Source organism: Amia ocellicauda, chromosome 18 (assembly GCF_036373705.1).
Source record: "Amia ocellicauda isolate fAmiCal2 chromosome 18, fAmiCal2.hap1, whole genome shotgun sequence".
In the NCBI taxonomy this organism is placed as follows: Eukaryota; Metazoa; Chordata; class Actinopteri; order Amiiformes; family Amiidae; genus Amia; species Amia ocellicauda.
Genome location: NC_089867.1, coordinates 21,316,708 through 21,334,582, shown reverse-complemented (window position 1 = coordinate 21,334,582; position 17,875 = coordinate 21,316,708). Strand labels below are relative to the sequence as shown.

At 42.2% G+C, this 17,875-nt stretch overlaps 2 protein-coding genes across 2 annotated transcripts in view; one reads left to right on the top strand and one right to left on the bottom strand.

Annotated features, from left to right (window-relative positions):
- tp73 (tumor protein p73) overlaps positions 1 to 3,510 on the bottom strand; it is a 46,821-nt gene extending 43,311 nt beyond the window's left edge. The window contains exon 1 of the mRNA XM_066691392.1: positions 3,238 to 3,510. The gene's annotated coding sequence lies outside the window, so the exon portion shown is untranslated. The remainder of the gene's footprint in view (positions 1 to 3,237) is intronic.
- A 987-nt stretch (positions 3,511 to 4,497) lies between these two features.
- On the top strand, positions 4,498 to 16,457 carry wrap73 (WD repeat containing, antisense to TP73). The gene is made up of 13 exons (XM_066691068.1): positions 4,498 to 4,599; positions 5,260 to 5,370; positions 5,548 to 5,700; positions 6,327 to 6,443; positions 12,465 to 12,537; positions 13,240 to 13,343; positions 13,835 to 13,921; positions 14,036 to 14,170; positions 14,276 to 14,353; positions 14,522 to 14,627; positions 15,143 to 15,268; positions 15,495 to 15,686; positions 15,852 to 16,457. The coding sequence occupies exons 2-13, from the start codon at positions 5,302 to 5,304 to the stop codon at positions 15,965 to 15,967; spliced, it is 1,356 nt and encodes a 451-aa protein (XP_066547165.1). The 5' UTR covers positions 4,498 to 4,599; positions 5,260 to 5,301; the 3' UTR covers positions 15,968 to 16,457.
- The last annotated feature ends 1,418 nt before the right edge of the window (positions 16,458 to 17,875 follow it).

Here is a 17,875-nt window from a genome sequence, read left to right as displayed (position 1 = left end):
CAACATTACCACACAACTGTTATTCTACATCTTTCAGCTGTAAACCGAAACATCAGCTTCTTAAAATTGCAATCGCCAATTTATTGATTTGTTTGTTTGTTTATTTATTACACTTTCTAATTTGCAGCTTTTTTAATTGCATGAAGTGTCACTGTTTTGATAGTTTTCCGGTCTTCTTACAACCAATTAGTGAAACACTGGGAAGGATGGAGAGAGGGACACCTGTTTGGGCATGTTTGATCAAAAACTGATGAGATGCCCCCACTAATTATACAGATAACACTGGCAGTCACGCACTACGGGGAATAGAAAAAGTGAAAATGAAGAGGAACATGTGGTATTTATTCTCATTTATTTCATTCTATTGGGCTAATTATGCAATGCAATTGGTTAGCAATTTTCCTCTAAGGTGCACTCCCACTCATTAAGTAGAACATTTGAACCCATGTCTTACTTTAATAATCTGCTTGTGTTATAATGGCACCTATGCTGTAAATAAAAGTATGATATGGACCAAGAACACTGCCTTGAATTCAAATACTTCACCAAAACACTTAGAAAATGTAATGTCAGTATAGGGTTTAGCATACTGTTTCTGTTTCCTCCTAGGAACCCATCTAGTAATGAATTAAAAGGTTAATTGGTCTCCTAAAAAACAAAAATAACTAAAACAATATAGGAAAGGCAATCTATTTCAAAGAATGCTTACTTAATGACAGTCTTTAGCACGGCCACTGTTCACCTGGGAGTGCCATCCCATACAGATATCCATCCTCCTGAATCAAAGGAAATGGCGCGTTTAGTTTTAGTCGGTTGCACACCTGTTCAATTAGGCGCTGCCAATTCCCAGGAAAGATGCTATCTTGAGATCACAGCAGCTCTAAGTTGAGCGCCGAGCAGCGAGCAATTAAAAGGCGTTTGGGAGTCAATTGAATTTCCACCTGGAGGTGACAGGGAAACACCTTGCTCGCTCACTGGCGCAGATTAAAACAGCCTATTAGGCCGCTGCATGGATGCATATGTGCATTTCATTCAGAGCTGCTCAATTCTGCAGGGTTTACGACAGCAGTGTAAACACACTCACTGCACAGTCAGTCACAAAGCAGAAGTGATTTGAATGCGCAAAGGGGGCGAGTAGGATCTGATTTCTGAGGTCACTGTCATTAAATCAGATCTGACTGATGTCCTTCTATTTCTATAGGATAATGATTGCATGTGCATATCTGTTTGTAAATGTTTACAGGCTTGACTCGCACAATCTACCCAGATAAGTCACTGCGTACTTTCGATTCACCTGTTTTTACACCCAAAGTTAGTTACGCAGGCACCCATGGAAACCAGCCCAGTAACACAACACAGCGGCGGCTCTCCAGGGTCATTACCACCCCTCCCGGAGCGCACACCCTACTCTCTGCCGTGCTCAAACTTCTTGTTAACCCGCAAAGTAATAAAGGAAATTGCTTATTAATTCTCAGCTGGGAGATGTTTTCATTAACTTATGATACAGCAATACTATAAGGGATAGCCTCATGTTTTAGGATTCATTAATTTAAAAAAAAAAAAAACTCAATTTATTAAGAAAGCTCATAAATGATTTTATTTCTGACTGAGATATATAGGTTGTTGCCTATAAGGTTAATGTGTAACAGTGTTTTGTAGTTTACATGCAACTCGCGTTAGAAAAATATTTAAATGTAACAATATTGTGCAAAATATATTATTATTATGTATTTCTTAGCAGACGCCCTTTTATTACAATGTTGACAATACACATCTAAATAAATACAATTATAGATGGTATATTAAACTTGTTTTTGTTCCTTTTCTATGGGAGAAAATTACTTCATCCAGACGCGATCAATACATGAATCAATATTTCTCAGGCGATAATATTGGTCTTGACTGGTCAGAGTACACAATAATAACTTCTTCTCAAGTAAACGTGTTTTAAACCGCATTGCCAATGCTTACTGCCTAAATATTAATCTAATATTTATTCGGATTAAGTTTTACCGGGGATACTCGTTTTATTTTATTTAGGCTCTTTCTGTTTGCCCAGACGTTCTTTTCTTCTTCTATTTATAAAATAGCTTATAATAATGTGAAGAGGGTGTTGTTTGGAAATATCCTGCTCTTTTTCTTAACCTCCTCTTAACCTTCTTCTTCATTTTAATAATAATAATATTTATTATAAATTCACAATGCACCCTGATGTATTACAATCCCTGCACAGACATAATTAAACACATTTTTATTGCATTTTATTTTATTTCTGTTGGCCTGTTATTATATTAGACATAACATTATTTAATATTTTTGAGGGGAATGTGGATTATTATTTAGTGTTCTACGGCGTTCCTACAAATCTTTGAAACTGTCTGTTTGAATGTCAGGTTATATAATGTATGTATTGTTCATCCTCTTATGTTGTGACGATTTCAATGGTTTTCTTTGTTGAACTTTGAGGCATCAGAAACGAGCTTCAAACACTGTTGCACCTTTTCTGTTTCTCCAATTTCATTAATCTGATCGAATAAATAAAACATAGCTGATAGTCATGAGTAAGTAAAAATATATATTTAAACGGTTCCAATCGTTTTAAATAGGACCATGTGAAATAATATTTATTTTTATTTTAGTATAAGTGTTTAGGTAGATAATCTTTTGGAATATTTTGTGCGGATGCCAATACAGTAGGCTACATAAGGTATACTTATATTATTATTATTATTATTATTATTATTATTATTATTATTATTATCATTGTAACTAAAGTGTTAAAATACATAGGTTATTTGCAGAACTATGACTTGCTATATGTAGATTAGATTAAAATAATTCACACACAATAATACACATTAAGACGATCCATTAACCTACCTAATTTTAAAACAGTATCTTAAAAGTATTATTGTTAGGTGTGATTATTGATTGATTGATGATGAAGATGAATATTATTATTATGTTAATAAGGTACGTTTTAAATGCATCTAAAAAAGGGAAAGGGAAATTGTGCATGTAAACTGTTGAACGAAAGCGTTGCCAATTTGCTCTAGTATGCATGACTCAGATCACATACAATTAAAACACAATAGCTAATCGTTCTTGTACAACACGATATTTCGTTACAAGACTATAAACACAAATATCAAACATATACATATAACGTAATACTTAAATGGGAACTACTGGAGATAACATACAAAGCTATACATAAAACATTAAATAATCACTTACCTAATAAAATCAAATGTAGTGAGCTCAGTTGGAAGATATCGGTGAAATCAACTGTCATTGGCTTAGGCAACTCACAGGAAAAATCCTTAAATTACAATGAATCCCACGAAGGGAAAACAAAAACAAAAACAAATAAATGCCAACCGTCAAGCCATCAGAGCTGTGTGCTCAGCAGAGCTCAACACAGCCCGGGATCTGTCGCAATAAGTCACAATTATACAATGTTTCCTTTAACTCCTTCCTCTCCGGACAGAGAACCAAAGCGTCACAAAACCATCTCCAGACACCTGCCGCCCGACGCAGCCGGCTCCCAGGTCAGCTCTTTCTGGAGTGCATGCTCTTCACAGGGACGGCTGTTGGCGGACGGGAGGGCAGGGCAGGCAGGGCAGGGCTGTGGGAATTAGGGGACGCTGGAGGGGGTGTTAGCCGCCAGTGGAGCTCACACAAGCGGGAAGGGTTTAGCTCACTCGCTGGGGGGTCTAGTGAACTTGTAACAGCAGCGAATACCTTGAAGCCCTTATAGTATTACTACTACTACTACTATACTTTGAATTGATACTTTTTAATTTGTAATGTTTGATGTCTTGTACTGAACTGTATTCTTTGCACTTTGTATTGTGCTTATGTTGTAAGTCGCTCTGAATAAGGTTGTCTGCCAATAAATAGAAATACTACTACTACTATTATTATTGGCCAGAGTTGAAGTATTTGAAGACAGTACATTTTGCATAATATATTATGAATATGCATTATTTTTTAAGAGGCTTTGGCTAGTACAGTATTTACTTTTTAATTGAATTATTATTTCATAATGATATACTTGAGCCTAGGCTACAGAAAAACAGTTGTCACGTCCAGGCTAAATATGAACCTATTATTATTATTATTATTATTATTATTATTATTATTATTATTATTATTAGTAATAGTAGTAGAAATATTAAAGTAGTTTATATTGTAGGTGAATAAACTATCGCCTTTTTTGTAAATTTGATGTTTACTTTGCAAGTTCTATATTTACATGCATTAATTAATTAATATCTATTTCAAGTAAAATCACTACCTGAAATAGGAAAAGGTGCGTTATCTTCATCCTGGGGGTGGATTCATGAAATGTGACCCGCTGATGAACCGGTTTCTCGCCGCCCTGTCCGTCGAGCTCCAGTTTCAAGAACAAAAACTGCATTTCCCAGAATCCCCACGTACGCGCAGGGGGAGGAACACAGTAATCGACGTTTCCGGTCCTAAGCGGCTGTTGATTGGTTACGCACACTGAACTGTCAAACGTCACTTCCTGTGAGCGGATTTCGGTTGAGCAGGAGAAGCAACAGAGATTAATCGCGGCAGTTTTGCTCAAAACAGGTAAGCGTGTGCATTTGGCGTATTAATGTTTCCTTAAAAACGCAGTGGTATGACAATGCTGTTGTGAAGGCGGCATGCGGTTGCTTAACACTAGTAATAGGTAACAGCTTATAGAAATAATACAAAAACTAAGTGACAGCTGCTCTAGATTGTACATTTTCTTTTAACTCTTGCTGAAATGAACACTGCGTTTTATAAAGCGTTTATTTTTAAATCTCGTCTCCACTTTCCTCCACTGTGTCTCAACGACTAAATCCCGTTTGTATTACTGTCCATTGCAGGTGCTTCAGTTTGCATTGAACAGTGTTTGATGATGTTTTGCACATTTGCTTGGCTATACTGCCACCTTCTGTTTGGAAAGTGTCATTTAACCTCTTTAACTTATTTCAAAAGACCACAATTGCGTATCATATGAGATTTGAAACTACATGCACGAATTACTTCATCATCATCATCGTCATCATCATCATCATAAAATGTTTTGCACAAACATAAAACCCATTTTAAAGCATGCTTCTAGTGGTAGTGCTAGTTAAGTTAAATAACTTGTCCTAATCTTTTTGCTTCACATTTCAATCTTATTTAGTTGTAAACTGTTATTACAGTGATTCTAATGTAACTGAAATGTGTCAGTCTTTCACATCTTGTCTGCTTTCTTAGGTTGGCTGAGGTTTGCTCTCCGGTTCCCCTCCTGCTTTGAAGATGAATTTCTCTGAAGTTTTTAAACACACTAATCAGCTGTGCAGAGTCTCCCCAGATGGCAAATACCTGGTAGGTGACACTGTGGCTGTACTATTAGGATATTTGTTGTATCATTTAAGTTCATATATATCATTAATTGTAGGATGTGCATTCTGGGAATTCGGATCACTGAAGTGACAAATATACCTGGAAGCGTAATATTCGTACTAAGTGTGACTCAGTGGCCTCTCTACTCTTTTCTCACAGGCCACTTGTGTTCAGTACCGCTTGGTGGTCCGGGACGTGAACACACTGCAGGTTTTACACCTGTACACCTGTCTGGATCAGATCCAGCAGGTCGAGTGGTCATCTGACTCCCTCTTCATCCTCTGTGCAATATACAAGAGAGGACTGGTACAGGTAAGTGTGGTCTTTTCATGTTTCTGAAGTGGCAGTAGACCATATACATATTTTACCTACAATATGACATATTTAGGTCACATACATACAGATGCAAGCATATTGTATGTCTCAGTTCAGCTTAATGTAAAATAGCCTGACTTGTTAATGTATGAGAGTTAAAAATAAATCTAAAGCAAAATGTAGGGATATTGTGGTATTACTTGTTATATTCATAACAATTATTCCAAGGAACAGTTAAACACAAGCTTTGGGATAAGATTGTTATCTGATCATTTACTTATCACCATAACTGATTTATAAAAAAGCAAAGCTCAAATAAACGAGCAGAAAACAACAAAAAACAGCAAATTCGCAACAGACTCCGAATATCATTCAACACTTTGCCGGTGTGTAACAAAAGTAGCCACAGATTTAACCGCTAGAGTTGGGAAGGTTTCTTCATCTGAAAGCCTTCAATCTTACCTTTGCAAAGGTATCCAGCGCCAGTCCTTCATGCTGTCACCCTCCGAGTGGGTCGTCTGGTGAGAAAAGTAGTGGAGTTTGTCAAGGGTGAAACACGCCGTGTAACAAAGACCTGTGTTACAGTCGGCGTCGCTTAACAGTTCCCCTCGATGTGCCCTCAGGTGTGGTCTCTGGAGCAGCCCGACTGGCACTGTAAGATCGACGAAGGCTCGGCAGGACTAGTCTCCTCGCGCTGGAGCCCGGACGGACGTCACATCCTCAACACCACGGAGTTTCATGTAAGTGTGACGTCACGAGGAGTTGCTCTACTTGGTGTCAACTGTTGCTGCCTGTAAGGAAGGACCTGAAAATAGCAGACAGACTGCAGAGGCACAAGAGCTTCCCTTAACCGTTTATCTGCCTGGCCAGGAAAATAAAAACGGTCCAGTCTGTGCTTATTCAGGAGAAAGCCACGCGTGTCAGTGTAATACGAGATCGAATTACAGTGGAAAATACATGCATTGTACCAAGAAGCATTACAACAGACAGCACAAGGATAATTAAAATATTTTCCCTTTTTACAGTAGATGCAGAGTAAAGTGATTGAATAACCAATAACCAATTTCCCAGAGAATCCAGTACATAAAATGCATGTACTGCAATGTACGTTTCTACAAAAAGACTGTTTTTAGGCATGTAAGAGGCCGTTTTAGAATATATTTAAATATTTTAATGATTCGTTGTATTAGACCTAAAACGAAGGTGTTTATGTACTTGTCTGCATGCAGTTTTCCAAGTGCTCTCAAATTAGTGGCACTGCGTTTCCCTTGCGCATCTGCATTTCTCACGGAAAGTGGCGGCTGTCAGTCTTGGCCCGCGCGTGTTTATATTAATGTCCAATTAAAGCACGCAATTGGTTTTTCCCCCGGCTTGATTTGGATTACTCTTAGGCACTGTGCCACTGTAGGAGTAGACTGTCGCCTAAACATGACTCCAGGAATCACTGACAGGTGTTGAAACTGAGTACAACTGTGTCTGGGGGCGGGGGGGGGAAGGGGCAGTGTGGTATGTTTTTGTGTCTGTCCTTCTTGCATAGCAGAGTGGGTTTGATGACTGTGTATCCCAGAATCTCTCCCCAGCAGGGTTTATAGGTCTTAAGTCTTGACCTGCTTTTAACCCAGAAATCAGTTATTTTGCAGCAGAAAAGTTAAGGTCAGTTTGGTTAATTAATTCAGATCCCAGGTAGAATGCCGGGTGTGTAAATTAGCGACAGTGTTGCTATTTGCAGACGGTGGACTATAACTTCAGTAGCATATGAAAAGCGCACAAAGCTGGACTGGAAGGGAATTCACCCCTCTGTTTACCATGTCTGCAGTGGCAGTGTACTGACCTCACCTTCACCCCCCCAAGATTTCATTAAGGTTTTGCCAAGCTGGTGTCTGTGTCTGGATTCGGTTTCACGACGGCTGTAAACAGGATGCTAAATTAACTTGTTTAGCACAGCTGCTGGTGGTTATTACAGCGTCTGTGTTTTCTTTTCCTCCCCCCCAGTACAGTATATCCATTGACCGCAGGGACACTCCAGCACAAGTTATCCACTCACAGCTGGCGTGGCCAAATGAGACTGCGGATTTAAAATAATCGCCGCAGAAATGTTCACTCGTGTGGGAGGCCAGGCCTTCGGGACAGACCCGTGGCTCTTTAGGAGTAGGGCCCATTCTTGACTGTGGGGGTGACCAGGCTTTATGGCAGGAAAGATCCCCATCAGAATCCCAGTGGGCATCGCTGTGTCTCTTCTGGTCAGGAAGGTAGATGTACCACAGAGAGAGAGATGCTGAGGCAGGGGGATTTCAGGGATTTGCATCTCTGCGTGTTACATGCTGAAATGTTAAAGTTTCCAAACACATTGACAGTTGGTTCATTATCTCTAAAGATTGTAGTTCAAAGTTCAGTCGACTGAGTTAAGACTGAGTGTATCAGTTTCAGTAGAGTGGCAGTCAAATATTTACACCCACCTCTGTCTAAAATTGGATCAATTAGCTGAAACCTTTCTTTTTCCTTGTTTTGGGCCGAATCAGTGTTCAACATACTCAAAAAAGATACCATTTATTAACTATTGTAGTTAAATCAACGTTAGTGCTTGCATGAAATTGAAATGGACTTTGCACCAAATCAGAATAAATGATTTGTGGCCAGTTTAGAAGAACCCGAGAGGAATTAATTCATGGCTGCCGTGACTTGAGGGGTGTAAAAATGCTGAAGTTAACGTAAAGTTAGATCATCTTAAGTCAAGTCCCCCGTGACCCACTGAGTGCCTGAAAATAAGTTTTGCTCTTTCACTGTCTCTGGAAATGAAGTATTATCTAGTAGTAGTGATAGTGTAGTATTTTTTCATTCTAGCACATTTGTTAATGTAAAATTGAACCTTTAATTCTTGTATAACAAGCTTAGTTGTTAAGCACGAGTACCATTTTGCTTACAGATTTGCTTTGAGTACTATTTATTTTCTAAACCAGGTTCCATGTGCATTAGAGTCCAGCACACAGACCTATGGAGAGCCCATCCGATCAGTGGAGAAATAATCTGAAGGTGTTCGTCATCACCGAGATCTCTGTAATGATTTTTTTGCACTGCTGGAGCTCGCATTAACTCACGTGGCCAAGTAGCTTTGGATCTTTACTAACGCTCACAATTTTGGCCAGGAGCTGTAGCCTGCATGTGCAAAAGTGCAGACCTAGGCTGCTTTTTTAGCCGTGTCCTGGTGACAGCGATCCATCATCACAGGCTGACGTCTGGCTCACTGTACCAGAGACTGTAGAGAATTATAACCCTGTAACAGGAGAATTGGGCTATATTAGGTTGAAAATGCTTTGTGATGTGGAATGCATACAACCTAATCCTTTGCTGACAGACGGGTCTATGTTAAGATTCCTTGCGACGTCACTCACACCCACACACAAAAAGACGTGACACTTGAGAAGCGAGTGTTCACGTATTATTATTCTGCTTATTATTTGGAAATTGTTTGGTGAAAGTCTGTATCTGTCAGCTGTTTAAGAAATGTTTTTGTTTTATTTTGGTGACCCAAGGAAAACTGTTTTATCAGATTACCCAGTGACCTCCATACTATTCCACAGCTGTGTGGGGGGACTTTTAAATGTATTGTATATATGTTTTTGCTCATTTACTTTTTAATTTTGTTTTAATTAAGGCTCTTTCATGCTGGTGTAGTTTGTACGTTGCTTTCACACAAACCCATGTTAATTAGACATGTCCTAGATAATCCTGTTTTAGATGCAGCTAATTAAACTAATAGTTAAAGCTTCAATGGCTTACTCCGCTACTGTATGCAGTTACCCGCCTTCATTTTTCACATCACTAAACAACAGCTGAAGAGGCTGTTTGCACCCTTCTCCTCCTCCGCTCCCGGTAACCGAGTGGTGGCCCGGCCTGGCCCAGTGTGCTGTTTGAGATATAGACTTACTCACAGAAGTGCTGTGAAGGATGCCAGGCCCGCAGTGTGGCATTTCTCACCTATTTTCTTAATATACCTTTGCTACGGTCCCTCGGACTCTTGGGTTACACAACTCGGGGACATGGTCTCAAGGATACCTAGCCGATAAGAGCGCGCTCACCCGAGACGTGTTTTGAGCCGTATTGACTTGGTTTCCTCAGCGACCGGGCGGGGAGATTGAGAAGGAACCGTCTCTTAAGTGATCGCAGAGTGCAGCTGGATGGCGGCCTCTCATTCCTAGGAGGTCTCTCTGCTCGAGTCCAGCTGAGGAACATGAGGGAGGTGTTGGACATGTCTACCAGGGTTTGGCTACAGGAAGAGCCCAACTATCACTTCCCAGTTTAAGGATTGCCAGTGATTTTGTCATGCAGAGAATAAGTTAAATAGTTTATGACACCCTGTTTGGCAAATGACACTGGGTCACTGAGATCAGAACCTGAGAAAGTACAGTGTGTGATAGTTAGTAAATAATGAATCATTCCCAATATGATGATTGTTATTGTATTGTATTACAGTGACAGCTGTAAATGAGAATAATAGAACAACTTAAGACGACGGGTCTAGGTTCTCTGAACGCTTTGCCTTGGAAGCTTGCATCGTAAAGTGCGGTGTAACTTGAAGCAGGCTGAGCCAAGGCCACACAGCGAGGCGGCGGCTAGAATTCACACTCCACATCTCCAGACACGGAAGCAGCGCAGTGTTTCTGGCTGTAGGACAGGATCGCTTTAGGCCAGCTTCTCATGTGGTTCCTACTCACAGCTTGAGAAGAGGCAGAGTGGATTTGTGTATACGCGCATTATAGTGGCTTACATGTTGAACAGTAGAAGCAACCATGAATGATATTCATATTAGTACCCCCTAAAGAACCATTAATACATTCAAAAAACACATCAAGATTTGCTTTTTGCTTGCTTGGAACGTTCCATTACAGAATATGGATTTAAATGTTTTAAGATGTAGATTTCCCTTATGTTTTCTATTATATAATGTATATGCATATGTAGTCTGTAAGAATGCTGGGATATTGTTGGATATTGTTTGACACCATGACTTGGATTCTTCAGTTGAACTATGTCTTCTGTACACATTCATTGGTGCTGACAGCAAATTGTGAGGATTAGGCCGAGCAGGTGTTTTTCCTAGGGGCCTCAAGAAATAAGTAAGAAACATATCTGGGCATTCAATGCATTGAAGTGCTGCCTTGTCAATATATATTTAGTGTTTATAACCCCCCCTTTCAAATATCTTAAGCGTTTAATAAGCAACCATGTTACAAATTCATAAAATGATCATATTTTACAGTACAGTTGGATATCTGAGCCACTAGTCAGTTGGCAAGCTCTTCTAAGATGCCTGAAATAAGATCCAACATTTATTCCCTCTGTTCTGTCCCCTTCAGCATTGCGACATCTTCCAAGACCTTGAAGTCAGTGCTGTTTCTTAACCCGCCTGGGGGATCATGCCAGTTTTACGCGGCAAGATGGAGCTTGTTAGGGGTTTCGTATTAGGGGATGAGATGGCATCGTTTGGCCGAGACCCCCGAGCTGCAGTTGGCGTAAATCATATTAAACTAAAGGCAAAGAACATTCAGCAGTCGTTGATAACATTGTGATGTTGAGTCCTCACTTGTTTTCTCTGTCTGCCCTCTGTAAAATTTCTGCTCAGATACAAGGGGTCTAGATTAGATTATATTGATCAGTGAGCATTTTTACATTTAAAATTTAGTTTTGTTCGTTCTCTGAGAGCAAAAAAACGAAGAAAATTAGGTTCAGGCGAACAATATCACTCTGAATGGCCTGTCCTTGCATACGTTTGCTTTATTCTGGCACTAATAAAGGACTTTCCGAGTGTTTGAAATGGCAGCTCGCCACAATCCTTTTTCCTAATCAGTCAGCTAGGGTTTAATAGATCTTATTTTTAGGTTTTCATCTTGAGGGCTGGACCCACTAGAGCCCCTCGGTCCACAGGGTTATTCGCACTGGGCTGGTTAGCAAGATTATATTTGAAGTGACAGATGAGGAGACCACAAAAGTTTTAAACGCTCTCGTTAGTGGCGAGTTGATTGAGGCCTTGCTAATAACCTCACTGATTCAAAGGCCACTACAGTCAAGGCTAACACTGGATTCGGAAAGATGCCGATTGAAAGTCCTTTCTCCTGGGACTGAGAAATACACCAGATCACAGATCACAAATCTCCTTTTATTAATTAATATTAATTGTCAAGGCTGTTTTTCTGCTACACAAATATATAGTCACAATCTTTGCCCCTCCAGTGTGCAAATCCCTAATGATGGCACCACAGGGATTTCACAGTTTTGTACTGTGTAGTAACTCCATGGCAGTAAGTAAGGATTGTGCAGCCGTTATTTTGTTTTACTGATGTTGGATAGTGTCACAAATTTCAAACTTAATTCCTCTCTGAACAATGCCCCAGAAGCCTGATTAATCCAATTCCCCGTCAGCCCTGCTGTTGAGTGTGCAACTCCAGAAGTCGCCAGTTTACAGCGCCTCTATCTGTGTTATGTAATGTTGACAGCTTTGGCATCTACTATTCTTCCCTGCGATGAAAGAATCACTCAGGAGGCAGTTGCTTCAGAAACTATAAAATAAACAATTAGCGGAGCTATAAAGGCATTTCAATTCTGCAGTTACACACAATGTTGAAACAAACAGCACGTGCTGAATAGAAGCACTTGCTCATCAGTATTTCAGTCTGGAGGGGTCAGGCGCTAATCTGCGTCTCATGGTGCGCATGCTTTCCGCCCACTGAGAGAAATGATTGTGTTTCTTGTTCTTTCCCCAACAGCTGAGGGTCACAGTCTGGTCCCTGTGCACCAAATCTGTGTCTTATATCAAATACCCCAAAGCTTGTCAGCAGGGTGAGTATATCTGTCAGAGGGCGGCCGGGCGGGAGGAGGTATGGGGACGGACCTGCATTAACCCACGTTCTCGTGAATATGGGCCTCACATCGGCTGGTAACTTAAGAGCCCGACCTGCGTAGCCAGCACAGCATTCGCATCTGCTGACAGCTGCGGCCGAGGCAATAAATGGCAAATGCATATAAACCAGATCTGTCAGCATCTCGTCGAGTTATTGTCTTGGGTACCAGCCACAGCCTACGGTCCTCGCACTCCTGTCTGTGGGAGACTGTGGCATCCTTCGCTGATCTCTCACAGATCCACGACCGTGAATAATCAATTTCTGTGCCGTGTAAAAGAAAAACGATACCAGAGAGAAAACTATCTGAGCTGCTTTTGATCACCTTGATTGATTGATTAACGGTCCTGCACTCGATTAATGTGGCTGCTGTGCACTTTCTGTGGAAGTGTCTTTAATCTATAGTCTTGCATTCCCAAACTGCTGTTTCCCGACCAGTGGGTGAAGCAAGCAAGCCACCCAGACTGAACTGAGAGATCCTGAGGTTATAAAAATGTCCTTCAATAGTAAATTGGTAGATTGTTGGTCTAGGATACAAACCTCAGAGTCAAATAAATGTAATCCCTCTAATACCCTGTGCAGGTCAGGCTGTCCCGGGTGTTGACTCGAGCGTTAATGTGGGGTGTGCGTCTGTGGCTTTCAGGGATTGACTTCACCAGAGACGGCCGCTACATGGCCCTGGCAGAGCGCAGGGACTGCAAGGACTACATCAGCGTGTTTGTGTGCAGCGACTGGCAGCTGCTCCGGGTGAGTGGCGTCGGCTGCCCGGACAAGGTGGCTCCCCTCGCCGCCCGTAGAGACAACTGCTGCTGGGCCGGAGACGCACTGCCCCCTGGAGTGGGTGGACACCGGAGCCAAGCCAAGAGTTTAGAGCGAATTCCACACCATGCATACAGACCCTGTTTAAGCATGTAGATCAGTGGAGTGTGATTAGCTGTATCGGCCAAAGTAGGCCCATAATCCCGAGCAGCCTGACCCAAGCATTCCCTTCGTTATCTGCAGAGATCACAGCAAGGCAAGGCTTTAATCTACAAGCCAAGGATAAAATAAATACACAGATCAAATCAGTCCTAATAATACGTGTGTAGAGTGACCTGGGCCAGGATATTAACCCTTTCCACTTTATATACATACAGAAGAAAAGGGGTTAATTTTTTCTGAGGGGGGATTAACTTGAAATCTACAGTAAGTGATGCTGTGGCGTAATGATGCTTGTTGTCCACCCTTGCCTCCTACAGCACTTTGAATCCGAGACCCAGGACCTCGCCGGGATCGAATGGTCGCCCAACGGCTGTGTGCTGGCGGTGTGGGACACCAGTCTAGAGGTACTGCTTTACTCACACGCTGCAGCACGGCAAGCGTCAGGGACCCGTTTAGTTCTACTTTGACCGGGAAAGAGAGCTTGCCTCGGCTGACACAGTCCTGTTGGTATCCTGCAGTATAAGGTGCTGCTGTATTCTCTGGACGGGCGTCTGCTGGCCACCTACAGCGCGTACGAGTGGTCCTTAGGCATCAAGTCTGTCGTGTGGAGCCCAAGCAGTCAGTTCCTGGCCATCGGGAGCTACGATGAGAAGGTCAGTCTGATGGATTCTTATCAATCGGTTTAGTATTGTTTGAAGAGCCACTCCTTTATTGAAACCCTGCGTTTAGACTGATGGAGGGTCTCTATATTGGAGCAGGTGCGGATTCTGAACCACGTCACCTGGAAGACGATCACAGACTTCCAGCATCCAGCAGCCATCAGCAGCTCGAAAGCAGTAAGTGTGGAGGGACAGATCACAAGGACATTTCTCGCAGTTAACTAGACTATCTTAGACTGTGTCTCTGCTTTTAATGAGTAGGATTGTATGGAGGTTTGTATTTTTAATGCTGACTATTCAATTTGATGTCAGCTCCAGTTTTTCTTTTCTCAAAACCCTCCTCAGGTCGTGTACAGAGAAGTAGAGAGGCGCCCTGTTGTTGGAAACGAGGACCTGTCTTTTCACCACGATCTAACCATGGGCAGCTCTCTCTTCAGAACACAGAGCAAGTGTGAGTAGCGATCTTTCAAACGGGGTTACATTCGGGATGAGCTACAATTCTGCCCGGCCTCGGTCTAGGTCTGACAAGCATTTAAACCAGGTCAACAGGGATGAGAGGAAATTGCATTACAGCTCTTCGACCTGGAGAGTCACTCAGTGGCGAACATCCACAGTGGAGTGACAGGCGGGATAGAGGTGTTGAAAGATGACTGACGGGGCGAGAAACTTCCTGCAGGAACGGTGACGTTTCTTCATTGCGTAGTCGAGGTCTGCGTGGCCTCCTGGACTGTCTGAGTAAGATGTGCTAATGTCTAAAGCGGTGAATAGAGACTCATCTCCCCTCCAGACGAGACCCAGACTGAGGACGCTGATGTGTTGACAGCATGGTTAGAGAATAAAGTATCAAAATACGGCTTTGGATGTTTTCTCTCCAATGTGAACCTTGCGTTTAAACTATATTGGTGCTGTAGTTAGAAAAATAGATCCGAATGCTGTATCCTAACATTGAGTGCCTCTCAACGCTAGATGAGATCTGTCAGCTGCCAGTCCAGGTTCCTGTTGTGAAACCAGACCCTGATCGAGCCAATCCCAAAATCGGCGTCTCCTGCATGGCTTTCAGTTCGGACAGTCGCTACCTAGCCACTAAAAATGGTGAGTATTCTTTACACTGCAAACAACTCCTGACAGCACTTACAGGCATGCCATACTTTGCGATGTCCGACACGCTTTCAGTTACATTCAACGGGGCCCCCTGTGGTCGCACAAGCCGCCCCTGTGCGTCTGGCCCGGTGAAAACGGCTGTCCGATGGCATCACGGGTGCTCAAATAAGACGGTAGGCTGTGCTGATGTTCCTCTTGCTTGTCTGCCACTCCTCAGACAACATGCCCAACAGCGTGTGGCTCTGGGACATACAGAAGCTGCGGCTCTTCGTGGTGCTGGAGCAGGTGGCGCCGGTGCGGAGCTTCCAGTGGGACCCCCGGCGCCCACGGCTGGCCCTCTGCACCGGGAACAGCAAGGTGTACCTGTGGTCGCCGGCGGGCTGCGTCTCCGTCCAGGTGCCCGGGGAAGGTAAGGGACTCCACAGGTAGCTGATCGGGGACAGCGGTCACTCACCTGGTCTAGGAACCGGCAGACTAGCTTGGGTTGGTCGCTTTACTCTTCTTGTACCGAGATGCACGGCTGGAAGGAGCGATCCATTCCGGTCGATCGTTACAGCCTCTTTCCTCTTTTCAGGAAGTTTCCAGGTCCTGGCACTCAGCTGGCACGCCAGCGGCAACTCCCTGATCCTCATGAGCAAGGAGCGGCTGTGCTTGTGCTACATGGAGACGGAGGAGGAGAGCCAGGCTTGAGGAGGACCTCTGGTGAAAGACTGGTTTATAAAGAATTAGAGCTGAAGCTAATGATAGCCTTTGAGAGACTGATTTGATAATCCCGAGGGCAGGTAGTTTCCAGATGAATCTAGAATGTGCGGCCGTAAATACCGTGTTCCGTCCATTCCGGAGTGTTTGTTTGCCCTTGAAGCCTCTACTCTACTGGCTTACCTTTAGCATCTTAAACACCCTGCTTTCTCTACTGCTGATCAAGAGCACCTGGACCATGAGTTGTCAATCAGAGTTACGTTTTGAAGGAATGATTTCTTCTCAGTGAGGGGAAAACCAGCCTGTAGCTCCGCTGTAAAGTACTGCGAACTCCCTCACAGGACCACAGCGCTCACTGCACACTGGATGAGTCTTATTTAATGAGATTTGTGTTTATTATGTTTGTTTTTCTATCCCATGTAAATATGTAATTTATTTTCTAGAAGTTATGGTATTTTTCAATAAACTCTTTAAAAAACAGCCCCTTTGTGTTGTCTACATGTTTTACTCCCAAACGTACGGTAGATACTTACCTGCACAGGCCTGAAGCACAAGAATACACAAGCGGCGACAGTCAAAGAATAAACAATCAGTGAAGCACGTTTTCATACATCAATTTATTAGAATTGAACATGTTCCTCTCACCGTCTCACATATTTAGCTAGCCATCTTGAAAGAAATGTACAAACATGGTCTCTGCTGCTTGGCAATAAATTATTAATGCAATAGTTAACTGGCAAATACAGTTATTAAAATATGAAGTGCAAATAGCTTAAAAAAGAAATGGAAAGAACGCCCTTATATTGAATGCCTACTTCTTTTCCTTCATTGATCTGAAAATCAGTCCTTTTGCAGAAATTTGCAATATGTGTAAATAGCTTAACAGGTGCAGTTACCCTTTAGTAGCGGATTCCTGCTGTACATTTCAAACCCCTGTTCATGATGCGACCAGAAGTACCAAAAACAGTGACAATGACTCTGGCAACTTCTGCTGGAGAAAAAAGGGACTTCATTTCTCACTCCCACCCCATGCATGGAAGAGATGCCAAGTTTATATTCCTATAGGTATAGATTTCTTTGTCAAGCTCTCCTAAAATACAGTACAGAACAGCATTAATGCAGGCAATTCCCACTTCTATGGTTATTAAACCATACACTACCAGTAATTCAATGTTCAGCCTGAGTCACACTGAACTGACAGTCCTGCAGTTTACACATCAACCATAGACCCCGTTTATCATCCCTGAACCCAGTAATACCGTCACATATTCATCAACATACAGGCTACCATCAAATGAACAATGCATATAAAACAACTGGGTCAGGTCACAACTACTCCTAATGTCAGAGTAGATATATATATTTTGCTGCCTATATATAACTTGTTGCATTATCCTCATTTCTTAATCTAGAATACAAGTTACATCTTAAAAAAAATAATCAAAAGCTTCAAAAATACAAATAAAACAAGAACAAAAAGACTCGTACTGTTTCCAGAAATATATTGAACTGGATTTGGATGCATGTTTGTACAGCAGTCAGTCATCAATTTTCACATATTGAAAGATATGAAACAAATCCCACCCCCCCAAACTAAACAAGTGATTTATAATGTGCTAATTAACATTTCAAATCTCTCTCTCGTGGTTACATTTCTCGGGAACGGTATATTTCGCCCAGATTACACTGAACAAATCGAACGTAGCAGACGTGCATGCAGCAAGACGTGCAACAGCCATGCACATGCAGGTAGTAAACAGCTACAGACACAAGAAGCCTCTCCCGACTGAGCTGCAGATATCCCCCGAAGGACTTAAAAGGGGAAATAAACCCTGACATCACTCTCTTCTTTGGTACCACAAAACCACAGTGCATAGTTTCATAACAAAGGGTGGACAA

Coding starts and splice junctions, on each gene's coding strand:
- wrap73 (XM_066691068.1), top strand. CDS start 5,302: ATGAATTTCTCTGAAGTTTTTAAACACACTAATCAGCTGTGCAGAGTC. Junction 6,444..12,464: donor TCAACACCACGGAGTTTCAT/GTAAGTGTGACG, acceptor TTTCCCCAACAG/CTGAGGGTCACAGTCTGGTC. Junction 15,269..15,494: donor CTACCTAGCCACTAAAAATG/GTGAGTATTCTT, acceptor GCCACTCCTCAG/ACAACATGCCCAACAGCGTG.